This window comes from Felis catus, chromosome B1 (assembly GCF_018350175.1).
Source record: "Felis catus isolate Fca126 chromosome B1, F.catus_Fca126_mat1.0, whole genome shotgun sequence".
NCBI lineage: Eukaryota > Metazoa > Chordata > Mammalia > Carnivora > Felidae > Felis > Felis catus.
In genome coordinates this window covers 779389-802999 of record NC_058371.1, presented here as the reverse complement: position 1 = coordinate 802999, position 23611 = coordinate 779389, and the positions used below count along the sequence as shown (strand labels likewise).

General features: G+C 49.8%; 1 protein-coding gene across 1 annotated transcript in view; it reads right to left on the bottom strand.

Moving 5' to 3' along the window:
• Positions 1-23104, bottom strand: part of DLGAP2 (DLG associated protein 2) — a 784363-nt gene extending 761259 nt beyond the window's left edge. Inside the window, 1 exon segment of the mRNA XM_045055166.1 lies at positions 22968-23104. Coding sequence (XP_044911101.1) covers positions 22968-22985 — 18 coding nt within the window. The 5' untranslated portion in view covers positions 22986-23104.
• Positions 23105-23611: the final 507 nt, after the last annotated feature.

The window sequence follows — 23611 nt, the reverse complement described above, 5'->3', positions numbered from 1 at the left end:
AGAGTTGACAGGGTAAGAAGTAAAAGTGGAAGCTGTTAATTAAGCAAATGAGCGAGCTAAGAGAAGAATCTAAAAGGAGTAACTTCCTTAAGCTGAGAGAAGGGGCAGATGTGGTGCGTGGTGAGTAATGTCTAAAGTGAATTAGTCAGGACCCAAGGAAATCACCCTGCAAAGCCCTGAAAACACAGCAAGAGCTAAAAGCGAGTCACACGGAGAAAATACTCTGGGGGACACCACAATGGTGGATATGCGCCCACCCCATTCACCAGACCCAGAGAACACACCACACCAGGAGTGACCCCAAGGTCCACTGTGGACTCTGGGTGAGGGAGTAGTTACCCCTAGGTAATCTGCACCGATACAGAATGTATCGGTGCAGATTACCTAGGGGTAACTACTGTCAACAGAGGTTGATACTGACAATGGGGGGAGGCGGCCATGGGGTCCATGAGAAATCTCAGCATCTTCCTGTCTACTTTGCCACGAACCTAAAACTGCACCAAAAAACAAAGTCTATTCAACAATTCTGAGTTACTCGTGATTCTGCCGGGCCTGGTTACAGGGAGAAGCGGAGCAAGATGCTATTGCTTTCACCGTCATTCCTTCCGTGCTGAGTTTTTTTTAATTATGTGCAAATGTTACTTCAAAACATATGCAAAGATATACATTAACATTAAAGTTTTCATATCGAACAAAAGAAACAAGTGTTAAGGTTTTTCCTGACCTAAAGAAAGGCCTTCATTATTGTTTCAAGGTTTATGCAGAAAGTACCAAGACACAGATGATTTTTATGAAGGAAACACTTGGCAGGCCTTCAGTACAGCCAACCTCAGTACGGCATCCTGCCTCCCCATCCCTCCCAGCTCCCACGTCCTCAGAGCAGGGCAGACCCCATCCACCCAATCTGCTTTGAACCTTTGGGCAGTGATAGTCTGTGGCTCTGGTTCCCTCACGGTTGAACCAGACTGATCACAGAGATACAGCCTGTGGCTCTCTTTTCTTGTGGGATCTCGTCTGGCTTTGGTGTAAGGGTGATGCTAGCCTCATAAAATGAGTTTGGAAGTGTTCTCTCTGCCTCCGCTTTTTGGAAGAGTTTAAGAAGAACTGGTATTAATTCTTCTTTGAATATGTGGTAGAACTCAGATGTGAAGCCATCTGGTCCCAGGCTTTTCTTTGTTGGGAGACTTTGATTGCTATTTCAATCTCCTTGTAATTGGTCTGTTCTGGCTTTCTCCTTCTTGACTCAGGCGTGATAGGCTGTATGTCCAGGAATTTATCCATTTCCTCCAGGCTACCCAAAGTGCCGGCATGTCATCACATATGATACTCCCACATGACCCTCTTATTTCTGGACTTCCAGCGTAAGGTGTTCTCTTTCATCTCTGATTTACTTGAGTCTTTCTCTCTGTTAGTCTAGCTAAGGGTTTGTCAACAGCAGGACGGCTCTCACAACGACATCATGGAACTCAGCGAGCTGCTGTCTACACAGCATCTAGAACCATGCCTGGTGCACTTGCTCAGGAAATGGTAGTTTAACCTCTACTATCTTTAATGGTCAGGGTAAGGTGGCCCTTTAAAACCACAGTGATTAGGCGCACCAGTCCCCCTGTGCAGTCTAAAATTCACATATAGGGAAGCCTGGATGGGTCAGTTGGTTAGGCGTCCAACTTCAGCTCAGGTCATGATCTCACAATCCGTGGGTTCAAGTCCCACATTGGGCTCTGTGCTGACAGCTCGGAACCTGGAGTGTGTCTCAGATTCTGTGTCTCCCTCTCTCTCTGCCCCTCCCCTGCTTGTATTCTGTCTCTCAAAAGTAAATAAAATGTTTACAAAAATAAAAATTAGGGGCGCCTGGGTGGCTCAGTCAGTTGGACGTCCCACTTTGGCTCAGGTCACGATCTCACAGTTTGTGAGTTCGAGCCCCGCGTTGAGCTCTGTGCTGACAGCTCAGAGTCTGGAGCCTGTTTCGGATTCTGTGTCTCCCTCTCTCTCTGCCCGTCCCCCACTTACACTCTGTCTCTCGCGCGCGCGCGCGCGCTGAAAAACGAGTATTAAAAAAATTTAATAATAAATTAATAAATAAAATTCGCATGTAACGTCTGCCTCCCCAGAAACACAGCTACTAATAGCCTACTTTTGACCAAAAGGAAGTCTTACCAATAACACAAACAGTCCATTAACATATTCTGCATGCTGTATGTATAATATACTGTATTCCTAAAATAAGGTAAGCTAGAAAAAAATGCTATGAAAATCAAAGAAAAATATATTTACAGTATTGTAAAAAAAAAATAATAACATATTAGCAGACCACGCAGTTCAAATCTATGTTGTGCAAGGGTCAAATCTATAAGTAAACCAAATAAAATCCTAAACAATTAAACCCAAATAAATACAGAAGTAGAGAAATTGATGTTCAGAACTGAACTGTAGAAATTATCCATTCCAGGTCCACATACTTAGAAATGGGGGCCGCAGAGCTAAGGCTGATGTGCACATAATCATGGCTGTTTGGCCGAAGAGGCAACAGCAAAAGGAATGGGGATTTAGTGCTAAAGTCAGCGACCAGTAAAGTCATCAATGAATGCATTCTAGGAGAATGACCTGTGGGCATAAAAGAGGCATGACTATCAGGTGGACAAGTTGAGTGACTCAGTTCTCAGGGGACACCCAGCAGGACTTCGCTATGACTCAGAGAGACTGTCAGGAAAACAGTGTGGACTGTCTGCACAGTGGCACATGGCCGAGAGGGGCCGACCTGTGATCAGGTGTAGCTGGGGACTCACCTGGAAAAGACCGCGTGACAACAAAGCTGAAGGAACCAGACAGACGTGACATGAGGTTAGCGTGGACAAGCCGAGGCTGCCCCCCGCCTGCTCCATCTCTCTGCACACAGATGAAGTTTATACCAGACACACACACAGCATCTGGGGCGACCAATCTGAGGCAGTATGAGTAATTTGTGGTTAATCCACCTTCGTTGCCTGTGTGCAAATGGAGCTGGCCAGGATGCTACGTGAGGAGGGACACAGAAGGTTTCAGTCAGGTGCAAAGACGCAGGGAGGGATGTCAGTCCAGGCTGCACAGAACCTCTGGCTGGTCATCCAGGCTCCTCGGACCTCGGGACCCTCAGTTTCGCTCTGCTCTCCATGCACGTGTGCAGAAAGGATGAAGCCATCCTCACCCCCATTCCAGGGAGAAGATGACCGAAGCTCAGAGACACCGTGATGGGGGCCAAGTGCACTCAGCCAGGAGGCCAGGAAGCATCAGAGCCACTGCCGACCTCACCCACTCCCCACCATGCCCCATGGTCACCCCACACTCACGAACGTAATATAGCTGCGGGCCACCCGCTCCTGAGAGCACCTGGTGTAGATGGTCTGACGGCTTTGAAATCCACAAAGAGAACAGACTCGGCCTCTGATTACATAGTGAATTTCACAGAGTTTCTGGGGAAAGGCACACAGCTTCCCACCACGTTCAGCACTATCTGCGCTCTGCTGAAATACGACTCTAAAATGGGAAAATCAAAGACATCTGATCTTAGACACAGTAGTGTGGGGTCCACGACTCCACCGGGGCCCATGGACCACACAGCCTGGGAATCAGCACCATTTCCCAATTGACAAGAACAGCACAGGATGCTGAAGGAGACACTCCCAGGCCCAGATTAGCCACGACCTCATTCTGAGGAGGGTGCTGGAACATCCTGTCAGCCAGGAAAACACAGCTATAACTCACATCCCTTAAAACCTGGTGTGAAATAAATCTCATGTCACTGCACCATTGACAATACATAATGGAAACAACTTATTTAAAGCAAGCTCATTGTGGGGTATCGCCCTGTATAATTTTACAAATCTAGCTAGCCGTTATATGATGCCTGGTTTGCAGATTAAGGTATCTTGCATAGGACATCTTCTGCAGGTTATAAGCTGAATAAATAATTGCGAAAGGGAACCACAGAGGACAGGAGAGACTGAAGGTGGAGGAGGGAAGCACAGGAGTTCCAGGATAAAAAGGGTCTCAGAGTCAGATAGCAAAGAGAAATGGACACAGATCAAGGGAGAAATGTAACACAAGAAACAGGCTGATACAGAAATTTCCCAGGTGGGTGATATGGCATGTGCAAAGACCCAGTGGCAAGCAACAGTAAAGCATGAACAGGAATCCCACAGGAGCAGCACCCTGTGCAAACGCTCCATAAAGCCTCATGTGGAATACTGTAGGAAAGAGGCTCTGAGAGCCAGAAGGGAGAAATCTGGATTTGACAAAAGGCAACAGAAAACAGCATGCAGAGAAGTGACATGATAAAAATGGCCTTAGAAAGATGATCCCAGCAGCTGTGTGTAGGATGGTTTCAAGCCGAGGGAGACTGGAGGCGGAGACCTGCTAAGAGAACGTTCTACTGATTCAAGCACAGTGGGGGGAGGGTGTGGTCAGGGTGCAGAGCCTGGCGGAGGGAAAGAGCACTCCTATGGAAAGGCCATCCTCAGTTTCTCCATCTGTAAAATAGGAGGCTTGGCCAGACGTTTCATCTAGAGCACTTTGAGACCCAATACATTCCAGACGATCCGAAAGGTAAGATCTGCAAGTGGGCTGGATAGGAACAGGGATCAGGGGGAAGAAAGAAAAGCAAACCCCGAGCCACAGCTAAACAATGAGACCAGTTTGGCAAACTGAGTTCTCGCATTTAGTACTCTCCTAAGAGCCTAACCATACGACTGCATCCCACTACCTCAGAGCAGATGAGGGAACGTTCGCAAGTAGGGGGTTAATGGTTCCAACCTTACCAGACCCTCGACACGGCCCAGGATGGCACCATCTTCCACTGGCTCAGGCAGAAGCCACAGAGAGTCCTTGATGCTCCCTGCACATCCTTTCCTTGGGCCAGAAGACAATTACCTTTGCCACCCTAACAGCGCTCCTAATTCCTACTTGGTCTTCAGAACCCGCCTGAAATGCCGCTTCTGCCCCCAGGCTCCAGGCCACCAAACATCAACCAATGCTTCTCCTTCAGAGCAGTCCCCAGGGTAGACTTGCAACTGTAATTGCAGATACACTCCTGGGAATTGTTATATATTTATTTAACATTCACCTCCCTCCACAGACCTTTACTCCAGCAAGAGCTGTCCTGTTGACTAAAATACACATAATGCTGAGCACGGCGCTTGGCCCATTGGGAGTTCAGAAATCACCACATCAAATGAATGCATAGACTGTAATGTTCTCTCTTGTATCCACCAGACATGCACCAGAAAGTAACTTCCAAAAGACGACATAATCACCAAATGTCTAGAAATTCAGCCTAAGTTCTCCAGATTATTACAAACTGCTAGGAAGATTTACCAGACGGAATAAAAATACATATCCTGCTGACAAAGACATGCATCCACTCTGTGGCTGCAGACATCGAATTGCTGAGTATTCCCTTCTACGGGAACAGAGACTGCAAATACTGCAGCCCTGGTTTCTAACCTCTGTTCACTCGACCCTCCATGAAAGGCTTCCACACACACACAAAGAGAGCTGAGACACGCAGAAATCCGCACTGAAAGTTTCTTTGGTGTGCAATGGCCATCCTCCTGAACGTGTGATTCTCTGCTACTTAAGGAGATATCTTTCCCTTTAAGATACAGTGAAAGGTGCCAAAGTTCAGTGGAGCTGCGACTTGGGGCAACTCCACAAGTGTTTGCAGGTGGAGCTGGCAGCTCGCTACGGTAGACATCCATCGGGGCCCCAGGAGAGCTTGGACGTATCATTCAGACACTGCCGCCGAGAGCTGGCTTGGAAATTCCTGTGGGACCAGCCCACCTGCTCCTGACGCACTCGTGCCATAGCTCAGGACCATCTCCTCCCAGCACCAGGGATTGAGGGCAGCAGCTCACTGGGGCACTGAGCCCGCCCCTCAGGAAGAGGGCTGGAAACAATGAAGGCTGTTACTGGGGCATCACTTTAAACAGGGAATCAAAGTCTATACTGTACTGTCTCCATAGCTCTGGCTCTCAGGAGCCCTGAAATGCCCACCCCCCTCACAGTCACACGGACAGGGCCACTGTCCCTCATTTGCAGCAGACCCTACAACTTGCCATGCTTTCTCCATCACTCATCTATAGATACCTCAAGGAAAATAACGATTATTTATCTCATTTTATTATCTTGGATCATCTTAGAGGTCACACAACCATGTTTAAAAACTGGTAAATCTCCATCTAGTGCATTGATAAATTCTTTATGCCTACAATATTTGAACAGATGAACAAAGATCTCAAAGAAGCTTCTGGGCTCATATGCTGACTGCACCAAGTAGTGATCTCCTCTATTCTCTCTCCGTGACTCCCTTCAATTTTGTGAGCACCTTCCACCCTCCCTATTCCTCTGGGGTTGCCTCACCTAGAACTTCTCACTCCTCACAGACCTGCCCATAATTTCTGAAGACCTTCAGTGACACCTGCTATCTCACAGATATTCTTGACTCTTCTTTCCTACAAGGAAATGTTTACTGAACATACTGACGACTTAAATAACTTTTTTTCTTCCCAGGCATTGGATGCCCCCATTTTCCTACAGAGAAAGCTTCCATATAAATAAATTGGGCCATATTCGCCCAGAAGTAACACTAAAGAACACCGAGACTTGAATCCAATAATACACGAAAAGGGTCATTCACCACAATCCAGTAAGATTATTCTAGGGTTGCAAGAATGGTTCAATATCCTCAAATCAATCAGTGTGATACAACACATTAATAAAATAAAGGATAAAAGAAACACATGACCACCTCATGGGATGCAGGAAAAAAAATTGACAAAATTCAACATCTGTTCACGATTTAAAAAAAAAAAAAAAACAACCTCTCAACAAAGTTGGTTTAGAGAAAACACACCTGAATGTTATAAAAGGCCATCTATGACGAACCCAGAGCCAATATCACACTCAATGGCGAAAAACTGGAAGCTTTTCCTCTAAAATCAGGAACAAGACAAGGATTCCCATTCTCACCACTTTTATTCAACACAGTACTGGAAGTTCTAGCCACAGCAACCAGACAACAAAAAGGCATAAAAGGCATTCAAACTGGTAAGGAAAAGTTAAACTTCCGCTATTTGCAGATGGCTTACATAGCAAACCCTAAGGACTCCACCAAAAACTATGGAATTAAAGAATTCAACAAAGTTGCAGGACACAAAGTTAACATACATAAATCTGTTGAGTTTCTATACTCTAATAATGAAGTAGCAGAAATAGAAATAAAACAATCTCACGGACAAAATAAAATTCCTAGGAACAAACTTAACCAAAGAGGTGAAAGACTTATACTTTGAAACTTATAAAACACTGACGAAGAAACATGGTGACAAGAATGGAAAGACATCCAATGCTCATGGACTGGAAGAACTAATACTGGTAAAAAGTCCATAACACCCAATGCAATCTACAGAATCAACGCAATCCCTATCAGAAGATGAAAGCATTTTTCACAAACCAGAACAAATAATACTAAAATTGGTATGGAACCACAAAATACCACAAAAGGCTCAAAGCAATGCTGAGAAAGAAAAACAAACCTGAAAAACAAAACAAAACAAAACAAAACAAGAAGAAAACAATCACAGACTTCAAGAAATACTGCAAAGCTGTAGTGAACAAAACACTATGTCCCTGGTAGAGAAACGGTCACATAAATCAATTGAATAGAACAGAGAGCCAGGAAATAATCCCACGCTTCCATGGTCAATTAGTCTTTGACAAAGCAGTAAAGATTATCCAATGGGAAAAGACTGTCTCTTCAACGTGTGATATTGGGAAAACAAAGACAGCAACATGTAGGAAAATGAAACTGGACCACTTTCTTACATGATACACAAACTCAAAATGGATTTAAAGACCTAAATGTGAGACCCGAAGTCATAACACTTCTAAAGAGAGCAGAGGCAGTAATTTCTCTGACATCAACTGTAGCAACATTTTTCTAGATGGGTCTCCTTTGGCAAGGGAAACAAAAGCAAAATTCGACTATTGTGACTACACCAAAATAAAAACTTTATGCACAGCAAAGGAAACCAACAATGGAAAAGTAACCAACTGGATAGGAGAAGATATCTGCAAAGGATACATCCAATAAGTGGTTGATATTTAAAATATATAAAGAACTCATCCATCTCAATACCCCAAAATAATAATCCAATTAAAAAATGGACAGAGGACATGAATAGACACTTTTCCAAAGAAGACATCCAGATGGCCAACCGACACATGAAAACAATGTTCAACATCACTCATCATCAGGGAAACGCAAATCAAAACCACAATGAGACACCACCTCACACCTGTCAGAATGACTACAATCAACAACGCAAGAAACAACAGGTGTTGATGAGACTGTGGAGAAAGGGGAACCCTCGTGCACTGTTGGTGGGAATGCAAACTGGTGCAGCCGCTCTGGAGAAGAGTATGGAGATTCCTCAGAATTAAAAACAGAAATGCCCCATGATCCAGCAATTCCACTACTTGGTATCTGCCCAAAGAAAACAAAAACGGTAATTCAAAAAGATACACAACCCCTATGTTTATAGCAGCATGATTTACAATAGCCAAGATATGGAAGCAGCCCAACCATCCATCACTAGATGAATGGATAAACGTATGATATACATACACACACACAATGGAATATGTCTCAGCCATAAAAAAGGATGATATCTTGGCATCTGCAACAACATGGATGGACCTGGAGTGTATTCTGCTCACTGAGATAAGTCTAAGGAACACAAATATACAATTTTACACATATGTGGAATCTTAAAAAAAAAAAAAAAAAACAAAGAACTAACAATCAAAAAGCAGAATCGGCCTACAAATACAGAGAACAAACTGATGGTTGCCAGAGGGCAGGTGGTTGAGGGGATGAACAAAATGGATGAAGAAGAGTGGGCGGTACAGGCTTCCAGTTCTGGAATGAGTAAGTTAGGGAGGGGGGGCGGAAAGGCACAGCACGGGGAACACAGTCAGTGACGCTGGAACATCTATGCTGACAGACTCAGCTGCACTTGAGGTGGGCACAGCGTGACATATAGCTGTCCAATAACTATGTTGTACATCGGAAGCTAATTAACATTGCGTGTCAACTATATTCAAATTAAAAAAAGGAAAAAACACCGAGCCTAATATGCCCTGCTGTCACTCACTGTTCCTCCCGAGAGGCACGTGTCAAGTCCCTACTCTGACCCACGGGGGAACGATGCAGCACATAGGGAAACCTCTCCCCACTGCAGTCACAGGTCCTCGGCTACACCCCTGCTCCCGGACTAAGTTTTCTGGTTTGTGTCCCATACTGTAAAGGACTCCAACTTTCCGAAGACACTGTTTGCATGTTTGCAAGAGAAGCACGATAACACTTGACCCAGATAAGTCAAGTTAAACACGCGCTCTCAGCTTGCAGTCTGTGCTCTTCTAAGGTGGGGGCTCAGGAGAAGACAATCAGAGTGGAGTGACTGTGGCTTTTGCCTATATTTCTAAAAATAACCTTGAGAAACAAGGTAAGCAGGAGTCTCCTTGAACAAAGAAATGCAAAATTCGAGAGGAAGACTGTCCTGAGAAGCCCAAGAGGCAGGCCGCATGCAGGGAGGCCAACAGTGGGGCGACTCTGGGCTGTGGGGCGAGGGGACCCAGCCAGCCAGCATCCCACTCCAGAGGCTTAGTCCTGAGGTACCTGCCACCCGTCAAACTCCACATCTGCCTGACCCTTCAGGTCCGCTGCCAGAGGCTGGGTGGGTCTTTATGGATCCCACGCTTGCTGGCCACCACTGCAGCCCCCCACTCACACACTTCAAAAGGAGATCCAGTCCCCCTTACAGTGACATCCGCTGTGTTTCTTGCTGAATGAACGGGCCCGGAGCGTGAAAGCAGGAAGACTGGCAGGAGGCACAGCTCTGGGCACACACCTGCAGCCTCTGCCCACGTTCCCGCACGACCACATCAGACGCATCCCAGACAGATGCTCAGCAGGCCCCGCGTGCACCTGACCCCCTGGGGTCCCTGCACCAGCTGTCTGCATCAGATGCCATTGCTGAGCGCCATTCCGTTTCCACGGCTCCCACCAGACTGGGAGCCTCTGGAAGGCAAGGACCGGGCCTCACGATCCTCTCTGACTGCAGCACATGACTCGACACAACGCGTTTCACAAAGGACGGCCAGCGAGTGAAGTGCATCGGGAGGAAATAAGAAGCTCGAGAATGTCAGATGAAGCAGAATTTTAAACTTGCCCTAAAGACCAGGAGTGAGTTAGGAAATCCAGAAAAGAGCTGGTGTGTTTTAAACCTTACAGTTCCTTTTTAAAAGTCTTCACAAGAGAAAGCAGCAAGGACGAGTAGGGAGGACGCTGAGCTGGCAAGTTAAAGAATGGGGCAGGAGAGAGACCCCTGAACAGGAACCAGAAACAGTCAGGAGCTTGTATCCCACCAGACATTTGTGTCACAAACTATGGGAAGGGACAAGACTGCACAGCACACAGATCCTTCCAGGGCGCGGTGGCCGGGACACCATCAGCATCGCTAACAGCACCTGTCTGCCGGCTGAGGTTCCGGGAGGACCGAACTTCCAGGCCCCAGCACCTTCGCCGGCTCACCTTGTCCATCAAGACAGTGCAGCCCGTCCGACAGTTCAGAAAAGGTCTATTTTGGGGCTGGACATTTTTCAGACACTAAATTTAGCCAGCTTGAATTCTTCTTAAAAAAATGCTATCCCATTCAGCCTTTTGAAACAGGAAATCTACATTTCATTATAAAGTCGGAACACAGTGTTCTCTGATCAGCTGTGGCGCGCAGGGGAAAGCGAGCGTTAGGGACGGCACACTTGGCAGATAAAAATGCCCCGCGGGGGTATTTTGGGAAAGTCGAAGGCATACAAACTAATGGGCTCATGCTCAGATGACGGATAATCAAATATTGAAAATGTGTGGTCATTAATTGTTTTTAAAATAATAACCTATTTTGCAAGTTTAAAAGAGTGATTTTGAATTTACCCTTTTGTGACCTTTTATTAGTGAGTTTGACCATTCTTGAATGCTTATTGACACCATGAACTCCTTTATTAACTTCCTGCTAATCCTCGCCCATTTTTATGCACCCATGAAAATAATCTTTATATATAAAGGACATTAGCCCATTAAGGATGAGATCAACGTGCTACCAAGCTCAGCATGGTGAGCACCGAGCTTTTCTGATGTTCCTTCCCTTGGCTCTCAGGGCTCTTAAACTTGCACGGCCCTGTCCTGAGCCACAGTCAGCACATGCTTGCCCCCTTTTCCCAGAATGTGCTGAGCACTCAGGCCTATGCTGGTGGGGGTACTCGGCTCTGCAGGGAGGGGGCTCCACTGGCTGGAAACTGGTAGCCTGCCCTCATTTAGAAGCACATCTCTGAGGGTGTGATGACACTGGGGACCCTAAGATGAGGCAACACTCCTGGATCATCTGGGTGGGTTCCAGATCCGATGACAAGAGTCCCTCAAAGAGAGAGACTGGAGAGAGACAGGAGTCACAGACAAGAAGCCACATGAAGACAGAGGCAGAGACCAGAGTGAGGGGGTCTGTGCAGGGCGCACAGCTCGGGGATGCCTCCATCTCGGACTTCTGGTCCCCAGAAATGCAACAGGACACACGTCTATTTTAAACCACTAGCTTGTGGTAATCTGTCACAGCAGCCCGAATCAACTACATACACCCTTTAATCCAATCATTCATTTTCTGGGAATTTACTAGAGGAAAATTACCTAGATTTCCAGAAAAGATCAGAAAAGCTATTAACTGCAACATAATGGCCAAAAATTTTGGGAAGCCACTTTAACAACAGGGGGATATCTGAATAACACTGCACACTGGATTACTACACTTCAAATAAAATCAACTCAAAAAATGTTTTGAAAATATGGGCACAGTCTCAGAAAAGAGTATGAAGTGAAAAACATGCTATAGCTCCCAATTTTGATTTAAAAAACAGCAAGATAGGGGCACCTGGGTGGCCCAGTGGGTTAAGCGTCTAACTCTTAATCTTGGCTCAGATCATGATCTCACCATTCGTGAGTTTGAGCCCCACATCAAGACTCTGTGTTGACAGCGCAGAGCCTGCCTGGGATTCTCTCTCTTTCTCTCTCTGCCCCTCCCCCACTGTCTCTTCTACCCCTCCCTCTCTCTCTCTCTCTCTCAAAATAAATACATAAACTTGGAAAACAATAAAGTTAAAAAATAATAAGATGGGAAGGAAGCATGTAAGACAAAAACAATGATTGTTTCTAGGTCATGGAATTATTGGTAACTTTTAAGTCATTAATATGTGCTTCTCTAAAATTTCTAAATGTTTATCCTAAATTATCCAGTGACTGGAAAGAGAAAAGAGAATGTATGAACGTCACCCAGCTAGCCTCCAATTTCTCCACCAGCTAAGGGAGAGGAGAGCCTACATCATAGTAGAGGTTTCAAAAAGTGGTAGAAACGTAAGAGATAACAGCATCCGGCAGCCAAGCAAACACATTACTGAGGTTGACGATAAGACACTGGCCCCTGGGTTCTGCCTGTTCTTGCTCCCCGAGAAAACCCTACATACTTTACAAAGAATAGCCTACATCTAAAACAGAGGGAAACTCTGGGGCCCCTGGGTGGCTCGGTTGGCTAAGTGTCCGACTTCAGCTCAGGGCATGATTTCGTGGTTCATGTGTTCGAGCCCCGGGTCAGGCTCCGTGCTGACAGCTCAGAGCCTGGAACCTGCTTCGGATTCTGTGTGTGTGTCTCTCTCTCTGCCTCTCCCCCACTCGCACTCTGTCTCTGTCTCTCAAAAATGAATAAACATTAAAAAAATACATAAAATAAAATAAAATAAAATAAAATAAAATAAAATAAAATAAAATAAAATAAAATAAAATAAAAGGGAAATTCTAAAGTGCTGGAACAAAAGCTCACAGGCAGAGCCAAAGGAAGAGACTGTGCACTGCTGAGAGTAATCCAAGGCATCCTTAGTGACACTGCTCACATGGTCACACTGTGGACCCTCATTCGACCCAAGGTACCTATGTAGCTATGTGTTGTAAGCAGTACAAGATCTTAGGGGTCTCACCTTCTCCGCAGTTTGGACTCCGGTGATTTATGGGCAAAGGCCAGGTCTTCTCCTTGGCGCAAAGAATAGGACAAGATGCACTTGACTGGCCGGCGTTCCGCATGGTCCGTGGCCACCCCAATCCAGGGGCCTGCATGTGCCCCGGGGTAGCTGCACGGAAGCTCCATCCTGACAACTAGGCTGTGATGGGGTCCCACAGATCCTGCTAGTGAGCGGCCAAGGCTCCTGTCTTCCTGAAGCCTGATTCTCAGCTTTTCTTAGGTCTGTAAACCGGTCCAGGTCCTTCCAGTGGATTCTCTCCTGCTTAAATTAGCAGGGGTTTATTTCCGGTACTTGAGAGCAGAAAACTCTAACTGGTAAATCCACTGTTGAATGAACATATGATCGCTGACCAATGATGGGCTAGGTCCTGTGGCGTTAGTGGCTTTTCACAGGGGTCCTATCGTTCCCTACTTGCAATCTTTTACTGGACAGACGCATCGAGAATTCCTCTAAGACACTATTCTACTACGCAAGTGTTATGTGAAGAAGCTATCGAGTCAGAAGAGCGGTGTATTTGAGGCTGTGCATAGAACACGGAACAGCCACCCGCCTTCCTGGTTTCTGGGGGAAACCAGCTTCCTCCCCCAACCTCCCCCATGTAGCCTCATAGCAGCCAGGTGCAGCCCACCCCACGATGGGTAGGGTTGATGTTAATCCAAGTGATAGCCCTGTCATTCTCTCCAGTAACTAGTCCAGAGGGGCTGGGAGAAGAGGTCAAATCTTCTGGAAACCCTCCAGGCAAGATCTCTTCAGTCAGTAAAATGAAGCAAAGAAGGGGTCTCAGAAGTGGTCAGCTGATCACAAAACCTTCCTCCTCTTTCTGGACCCGCAGGTCTCTGCACCCACCACCAACCTTGCAAGCGACCTGGCAGGTGACAGAGGCCAAGGGGAAAGAGAGGCAGCAGGTGGTCTGAGGCCCTGCCTCCCAGCTGTGCCCCACGAGGTCCTCCGGGTGCCTCGCTCTCCTGGTTACATGAGCACAGAGACCCTGGAAGCCTCGAGTGAGGACAGCAGAGCCACAGAGAGAACCTGGGTCCAGAACCCCCGGTCTGGGGAAAGAACTCACTGATCCAGAACCCTGTTCTGACCTGACCTGAGCTAGAAGCCAAGCTCTGCCACAGAGCTAACGAACACTGTCACTTTGTGACAGCGGTTGGCGGGGTCCCCAACGGGGGGGCCAGTCCTCTCCTCCCACCAGCTGTGGTCACACCTGGGAGTGACGGCCACCTTCACCATTCAGGCTCAGACCTACACAGTGAAGACCCCAAACAGGACAGGCACAAAGCAGGATCCCTGGTGACATGCTGCCCACCACCCCTTGTGACAAGAGAGACACACGTCCTGTTTCAGTCATTCTGTGTGGGACTGTCACCCGAGGCCAAACGCATTCTGATACAATCAGAAAAAGAGAAACCAAGAGATCAACCCAGGCGGCATCACGGACGACAGTCAGAGCTCTGATCAGTATTCACCTGTCGACGAACATGGAAGGAGCAGCAGGGGACATGGCATGTTAGGGGCTTGGGACACCGCGGTGACCAAAATTCACAGGACCTTGTCCCTTCCAATCCTGTCCCCTCACACACCCCCGTCCCCTCACACACTCCCATCCCCTCATACTGCGACCCCGTCCCCTCACACACCCCCGTCCCCTCACACATTCCCGTCCCCTCACACTGCAACCCCATCCCCTCACACACCCCCGTCCCCTCACACTGCGACCCTATCCCCTCACACATCCCCGTCACTTCATACACCCCCGTCCCCTCACACTGTGACCCCGTCCTCTCACACTGTGACCTCGTCCCCTCATACACCCCTGTCCCCTCACACATTCCCGTCCCCTCACACTGCAACCCCGTCCCCTCACACACCCCCGTCACTTCACACACCCCCGTCCCCTCACACACCCCCTACCTTCGCAGAGCTGATATTCCAGCAGAGGCACGCGGGAAGCGTCCAGCTCCCCGGCTCCGCCACACCACACGTGTGACCCTCAGCACGTCGCCTGCCCTCCCTGCCCGGTCTCCTCATGCACCACGTGCGGGCGCCGACCTCCCAGGACCAGAGCAGGGAAGACGGGTCCGCGTGTCACGCGCTCCGCATGGACTCGGCACTGCTGGTTGTCACAGGCCGGGGACAAACGCCCCCAAAATAAAGAACTCACAGCGCGTCGGACGGGAACTAGGGAGCACTCCCTGACGGGGCGCCGCGCGGGGAGGGGTGACCGCCGGGTCCGGGAGCACAGGGGCAGGGGCCGAGCTGAGGCCCCGACGGCGGGACACAGCCCAGCCTGGAACCGGGCAGAGGGGTCCGGCGTGAGCTGAGCAGAGCAACGCGGGGCGAGGACAGCGACCCGGAGGGCTCACCGAGTCGGGCGGGTCTGCGGCGTAGATCGTAGATCGCAGTGGGCAGCCGCCCCTCTCAGGACACCAGAGCTGAGAAGGGGTGAGGCGGGGCCCCCCACCGGGGCCGCTGCACGTCCTTCCCATCCTTTTTCTCTGCTCAGGCCAGAGACGCTTCGGGGACACGGGGCGACGGTGTCCCCACTCCTCCTAATCCGCCTTCTTCACTTGACGTACCACGGACGCCTTTCTGTGGTCCCAAGTACTCACTTTCGTCTTAATGGGTGTTGACTTTTCTGTCCCGCGACGGTAACATAGCGAATCTATCTAATGCCTTAGTATTCCTGTTTTCCAACATTTGACCATGAAACGAAGCTGGAGTGAACATCGCTTAGCTGAATTCCTATAAATCCATGACTATTTTCTTAGGATATGTTCCCAGAGGTGAAATTGCTCACACTAGTTACACACAAAAGAAGTTTTTGTTTTCAATGAGGACCGTGACTGTTAATAAAATATCATCAGAGAAACAAGTGGATAAATTGAACGCTAAAAAATACCGTTCGGTGGCTCAAAATACCTATACAACCCGTCTTTCGCAACAAAAACAAAACTTTTGAATCTAATGACAGCGATGACCTAGAACGTTAGATCATACAGCCAGGAATGTTATGCTAAAATAGCCACAATGGAAGTTTGAAGAAGCAATATTCAACTGTTTATGAAAATCTCTAAGTTATCACACTATATATATTCCACACTTAAGAGTCAGCAAACAGATGCTCAAAAGTTTTGTTCAGAAACTGCCAACTACAAAGAATGTCAGACAAATGGAAATTATTTTTGAAGAGCCAAAAGTTTCACTATTTTGTCAAATGAAAAAGATAAACCAATCCACTGATGTGTTTGTAAATTCCCCAGCTTGGTCAGCCTCATACCCTCTGAGAAAGAGGATGGAGCCTCTCCTGCAGGGCACCAAGGAGGAAACTGGTTGTGGATTCACTTACTCAAACATCTATTGAGTGATAGGACCTAAAACGCTCTGTAAACCGTCGGGGGAGGGGGGGTCCAGATCCCCCCTGTGCACTGCTTCTCCTCCACACCATGGACAGAGCTGGGCAGCTGGCACGTGGAAGCATGAGGAGCACAAAGCATGGTCTTCCATGAAATAATCCCTAAGAGAGGCACCAAGAACCACAGGGATAACTTGCTTCCAGCATCGAAAGAACCCGTCAACGGGGAAGCTGCAGTTCAAGGAGACCTGAAAGGATAAATCGAGGACAGAACACAAAAGAAACAATGGTTAAGTGTGGGCAGAAGCCTGGAGTCATTCTGCTCATGGCCAAGTCAGGAAAGAGGAAACCAAGCAGTGACGGGATCTGACAGAGCCTCAAAACCCATGGGAGGAGCCATGGGGACAAAGGAAGAGAAAGAGACATAAGGTCAGATCTGGGACACCCGTTGTGCCAGGCTGGGTCCCCCCATTGCGCTTTCAGGCACCGTCACAGATAGCTAGATAGATGGGGAGGCAAGGACGCATGAGACCAGCATCCTCCTTCAAAAGCTGTCATTTTGAAAGGGAAGTAAAGGGTTAATCACAGTGCAATCTGAGGTTTACTATAATAGTAGGTGCACAGGGAGAGTCACCTAGCCGATGTCATAGGGTCAGGAAAGTTACTACAATGGCTTCTAAGCTCTTACATGGAGACTGAGTACCACTCCCCAAAATGTGGGGGGAGGACAGAGACAGGAAGTGGCCTTGGGGTTGGAGACCATACCCACGATGACCCCATTCACCTGGAGTCACATTTGGACAACACAGTCCCTCATCTTTGACTAAGACATGTTCACTGGGCATGTCTATGCAAGTATGAAGATACGGAAGAGCTAAGAAACCTGAGATGTCCACAGGATATTCAACCCACAAACACTAAACTACAGCAGGTTAGGGCATAGGCAAAGTCAGGCAGACATGGCTCCTGAACCCACACCTCTCCTCTGGTCATGGAGACAACATGGAAATACTGGAGGAGGTCACTGTGGCCTCCTGTAGGTCAGGTCTGTACATTCTGCTTTCCATGTCTTTCACGGTCTACTGAAAGACGTACTCATGAAAACACTTCTGTATCTGTACAACTCTTACATCTGGCACAACCTCGAACCCTTGCTGTAAAGTCTACCAGGAGAACATCGTGATTTAGCGCTAAGGACAATACTTTCTTCACTGAAAAACAAGTATGCCAAGTCCAGCCCATAAGGTGATCATGTGAGGTCCTGTATTTTCTGGTTTTCGTTGACTTGGTAAAAAGGAAACTCTGTCAAATTGTATGCCCAAAGAATCATGCGAACCTTCGTAGTTGCCACACTTGTTTGCTCTAATTGTCTATCAGTATTTTTAGCCTTGTCTTTTGTGGTTAACTCAGGTGAAAACATTTTGGAAATAAGTAGCAAAACAGATACACAAGTAAGAGTAGAAATAATAAATACCTAGGTTATGGGAACTCAGAGAGTCGCTTGATTGCACCCAACAGAGGATGGTGCGAACTGGGCTCCACTGGGACTTCATGACGCAAACAGTCAACGCTCACCGAGCACTGACGGCACACCGTTCTACGTGCTATATGGCCATCAATTCCTTCAAATGTCAGGACAGAGCCACAGAGTTACTCGCATCTGTCCCTCTCTTAGGGACAAAGGACTGCCGTAGACTGAAGTCAAATCAACTGGCCCTGGGCTGCCCAGCAGGTGGGACTCCAGAGCCCGCACTCTTCACCACCATGTACACTGCCAACATGGACCCTGTCGGTCGGTGCCAAGCTAAATCAGTACGACCCACGTTCCTTAAGCACGAAAGGATGAGCTTATTTGCCCGGCTTATGTTCTCTATGGACCCCAAAGGGATCATTGCAGCATGGCTGTTTTTGTGCAGAGTATGTACATCGTCGTAAAGATTATGACCAATTACATTGACAAAGTTACTTTTTAAAATATCTGCTGCAATTTTATGGATGGGATGACAGAAAAGGCTTACTCCTCTTTGGCAAAGATTCTTTTTTTTTTTTTTTCCCCGTGGATACACATGAAAGGGTCTATCAGACAAAAATATCACCTCAAGATGAACCAATCTTACACCACAAGGAAAGCTTTAACGTAGACATTTTGGAGAAGCTAAAAAATCCTCACATCTCATCTTGTAGTCAGGGACAGAAAACCCAATTCAAATTGGGGTAGATTTCCTGGTTTATATAACCGAATATCAAGCAGTAATGACACCTCATGCACAATACGCTCTTGAGACCAAGTGGTCTCCACCCACAGCCAGAGCCCTGCTGTCCCTCACAGACTGGTATTCCCTGCAAGGTGGCTTCCTTTTCAGAGAGGCCACCCCTCCAGGTTGTGAGTTTATGGCAAGGACTCCAGGGCCCACATGTTTTTAGCTTGGCTTCCTAAAGTTTCCCACTCCTCACAATGCATATGCCAGTTCTGGGCTCAAAGGAAAGGTCAAGTTCCACAGGGATGCTCTTTCTCCTGAGGCAGGGCTGGGGCTGTGACTTCCTTTAGGCCACGGGGAGCCCGCCTCTAAACAGAGGACAGACCACCCCAGCCAAGCCCTCAAAGTGGGCACAGGGGACCCTCCAAAGGAAATAGATGGCCTCACGGGAGGGTGAATTCACACCGCATGGCAAGTACAACAGAGGCTGGTCTAGAGAGTTTATCTCCTTCAAGATGCACCCAGAAAGACAGAGAGCTCAAGGTCCAATGTGACGGTTTAGATATCCGCTGACAAACACTCGCGGGGAGACACGTTCTCTGAAGCGCTTGGTGGGAACTGTCGGAACAGCCAGAGAAACGGGCAGGCACCGCTCCAGGGCTGAAAGTCAGGAGACGCCAAGGGGCCCACGGGAGGCTCACCGCCAGCACCTTTTTCGGAAGCCGGTGAAGCCAGCACACACGGGAATGGCACTCACAGAGAAGAACGGGGTTTCACTCACCATGTCCACTTGCCTAGCCAAGGAGACGGATGCTGACGACATCTGTGACCTGGCCCAGCCAGCACGCCCAGGGAGGGGGAGGGGGCTGGAAACGTAAGGGCTCTTCCACGGGCAGATGCAGGAGGCAAGCGGGAGGCAGTACACCCTGCAACCCCACCCTCTTCACCCAGAGCACACGGGCCGGCTCCCTACACACGACTGCTCTGGTCACGAGTGAACACGGAGCACCGGGCCCATTCGCTGTTGTCACAAGCACCCACCAAACGAGCACACACACGTGAGAAGCTGGTGTTCAGCTAGGTCCACGGTGAGAGGACACAACACACCCATAAAACTGTGGTGGACGAAGGAGGACTTTTAAGTTCCCGAAGTGTTTGGCCCACTAGCTTCCTGTATGGGAGCCTATAGTTCTCTTATAACCAACATATTGGCAATGCTCCAAAGAGACTCCCATCTGTCCAAAACGATGAATCACAGTTTTTATTGTATCCACTGAATGACCCTGGCATATCCATTCCAAGGGCCAATAAATAATACTTTAAATCATTTTGCCTTCAAAATCTATACTCCAAGTATTCATCACTCAGCTTCTTCAGTAATCATGAAGTCTTCCTCACGTAGGCACAAGATGTAAGATAATCTGCTAAAAACAGACATAAGAAAACCTCTAATGATATTAAACATATGAGAACACTTTTGTTTCAGACCTGGTGTGGTTCTGGACATCTGGGATCCAACGAGACCCAAATGCTGCAAAGCATGTTTTTGCTCTTAATATTTAATTTGGAATTTCCCCCAATTTCAAAAACAAAGTAGACAAAAATAAGAGAAGAGATTGCCATAGAAGGACATATTTCTGTCCCTGGGGAGATACAATGCAAAGTGTCCTGAATGCTATAAAAATAAACGCTTTTTAATTCATCTAAATCATCAGGACATCAGCCATGCCAAACCAGTGGTGAATGAAGACATGTTTCCTTCTGTCTCGGGCAGAACTTCTTTGGACAACTCTAGTGTAAGTACCAAGTTTCTTGGAAGGAAAGGGAATACATGATTAACAGAATGAAAAGTTGGCTTAGACAGCTTTTCTGAGCAAACATCTCTGTGGTGAGAAAACACTCATTTGAATCCATGGTCACCTTGGATTACCATTTGGGGCAGTATCTGGCTCGCTCAGCGTACCCTGTAACTGACAGTGAGCCTGCAGATGTGACATCACTAGAGGAAGTCACTCAAGGCTTATTGACTTCTTCACCAGGAACAGAGGGTTTCAGGAGGAGAGTTCATGAAGGGGCAGAGAGGCTCACAGACACAGAGTGGGTCTCCCCTGACAGGTGATTGGTGACAGTAAACCACGCTTTACAGACCTTCTCAAGCTGGACAAGACATCCGCAGTGCTCTAGAAACAGGCAGTGTGCTTTAGGACAGGACTTCCTCCCCTACCTTCGTTCATTAGGTCCGTACTTTGCCCAGATGTGCCCGAGCAGACCGTATTCCCCAGTGCCGGCTAGTCGTGTTCCCTGATGTGAGGCATAAAATATTCCAATTTGTTCTCCTCCAAGCAATGAAAAAGTCACATCATCTAAAAGGACGTGGTACACGCTCCACAATTATGCTGGAGCCAAGTCTGTGAGTCACCCAGTGCCTGCACAAGACAATTTGGCTACTGGAAAACCCTGATTAATGGCATTTTTTGAACACAAGAATAACAACATGACCTGCCAACAATCACCAGTTTTTCATCGATTCACCATTTTCTGCCTCGGTTATTACCTATTGCCTTACCCTGAGACTATTTAGGAAGCAAAATGAAAATGGCATTGTAAGGCATATGAACCTCACATGTAAATGTGGCTCCTTCCAAAGTGGGGAGAGGGGGTGTGTGTGACGTCAGCCTTGTGACTGGAGGAAGAGTCCCCGCTGGAGGAGGTGCATGGACTCCCCTAGGCTGCGCTGGGAGCCTGGGGATTCTCTAGTCACTAATACAACTAATTTAATTCACCATTGGCAAATAAGTACCAGGTCCCCGAGTTCCAACCACATGCCATGCTCCCCAAGGACACACTGCCAGCAAAAGCCCAAGACCCCAGGGATGAGGCCCCCAGAAAAGTCCTTGTCTGAAGTCCTCTGAGCTCCCCTGCCTTGGCTTCCAAGGGGACAAAGCACTGAGTTTACATTCCGAGCTCCAAAACCACATCAGCCCTCGCCCGCAGCCTTAACACCACCAACGAAGAATTCATTCGCTACCCATCGCCTGATTTGTAATCAATACAAGACAGCCCAGGCTGAGAAGTCACGAATTCCTGATTCCAAGCCCCGGCCGGCCGGGATCGCCATTCGTTAGGCAGAAGAGACCACAGGCGGCTGGAATCACAGCAGCTGACAAGTGTGGAAGAGCGGCTGCTTGGAGTTTCCCATGCAGATCTCCAGCCACCCACAGGCTCTCTCCCCTCTCCACCTGCGCCCCCTCCCATCTCCACGCGCGCCCTCTCCACCTGCAAGCCCCTCCCCTCTCCACCTGTGCCCTCGCCCCTCTCCACCCACAGACCTCTGCTCTCGCCACCTGCAGACATCTCCTGCCTCCACTTGGGCCCTATTCTCTCTCCGCCTGCACCCTCTCCCCTTTGCACGTGGCCCTCTCCATCTACAGACCTCCTTGACCTCTGAGACACTCTGCCCGGTGGCCCCCTCCCGACCTCTCCTAACTCTTTCTCCTAACCTTCCCCCCGCCCCCGGTCCCCCGTCCAGCTGGCTCCAAGCCTCTGGGCGCAGCACGCGCAAGAAGGGCTGCCAGGTGGGCTGGGGCACCCTCCCCAGCCCGGCCCCACCTGCCCGCGCACGCAGAGCCCGTGCCTGCCGCCCCCACCCCTGGCAGCGCAGGATGCAATAATTACATCCTCATTATTTCTCTGCGATCGTTAGCGAGCGAGCCGAGAACAGCAACAGCCGCTGCCGGGGGAGGCTTGGTTACAAAACCCTGCGCCGGGAGCTCCGCGCTTAGCAACCGCCCCGAAAAAAGCCCGGTGCTCGCGCTCCCACTTGAAGAGCGGGGCGGCGGCCACCCCCTCCCCGCGCTGCAGCCGCTGCGACCCGGCAGAAGTGGCCCCTCCGCCCAGCCCGGCCCGCGCCCCTTGCAGGCGCAGCCCGGGCTCCCGGCCTCCCCCACCTCCGACCCTCCCTAATCCCGACCAGCGACCCCCTGCGCCCCGGTGCCCTGGCCGCTGCCCCGCGGGAGCCGGACGCCGCCCCCTCCTCGGGCTCCCGCAGCTTGCCGGCCGAGCGCAGCCCGTCCCGCCTCCGCGGTGCCCGCACCGCACCCACACCCCGAGAGCCCAGGGTCCGGGGACCCCCGGCCACCGCCGGCGACGCGCCCAGCCCAAGCGAGGGACGAGGCCGCCCGCGCAGCTCGGGACCCCGTGCCCAGGCTGCCCTGGGGTCCCTGCCCGCGCCCCACGCAGAGCCCAGACCCGCCGGTTCGCACCTTCCTCAGCGCAGACATCCTCGGGCGCTCAGAGTTCAGTAGGTCCGGGGCGACATGGCGCGTGGCCCGTCCGTCCGCCCGTCCGTCCGTCCGCGGGGCCGCTGCCGCCGCCGCCGCCGCCGCCGCCGCGCGCTCCGACCGCGCTCGAGCCCGGCGCACGGTCGGAGCTCACCGCCGGCGCCTGCGCACTGGGCGCCCGGGGAGGCCGGGCGCGCTGGGGGGCGGCCGGCGCGCGGCGGCATCTGGGGAGGGGCCAGGCCCGCGCCCGGGGGAGCCCAGGCCCGCGCGCCGCGCCCCCGGCCGCCCCGCCCCGCCCCGCCCCGCCCGCCGGCGCGCAGGCCACGCCCCGGACGCCACCTGTTGCGCCGGGCGCCCGCGAGGGCTGCGGACGCGAGGAGCTCGTCCGGCGGTCCCGCGGTTCCGGCGCCGCCCGCGGGAGAGTGCCCGAGCGCCGCGAAGTTAGCGCGCGGATCCCACACGTGCCTCGGCCCCCGGCGAGCAGCACCACGCGCTCCGGGTCCCGAGGAGGAACGCGCGCCCAGGTGAAGTCGGCTCCGGACCCAGATGCTCCCTAGCCTGGGAGGACTCAGGAGAACATGCGTGCTCCAGCTGCTGGCAAGGGTGTGTCGCCGTTGTGTCCGTCC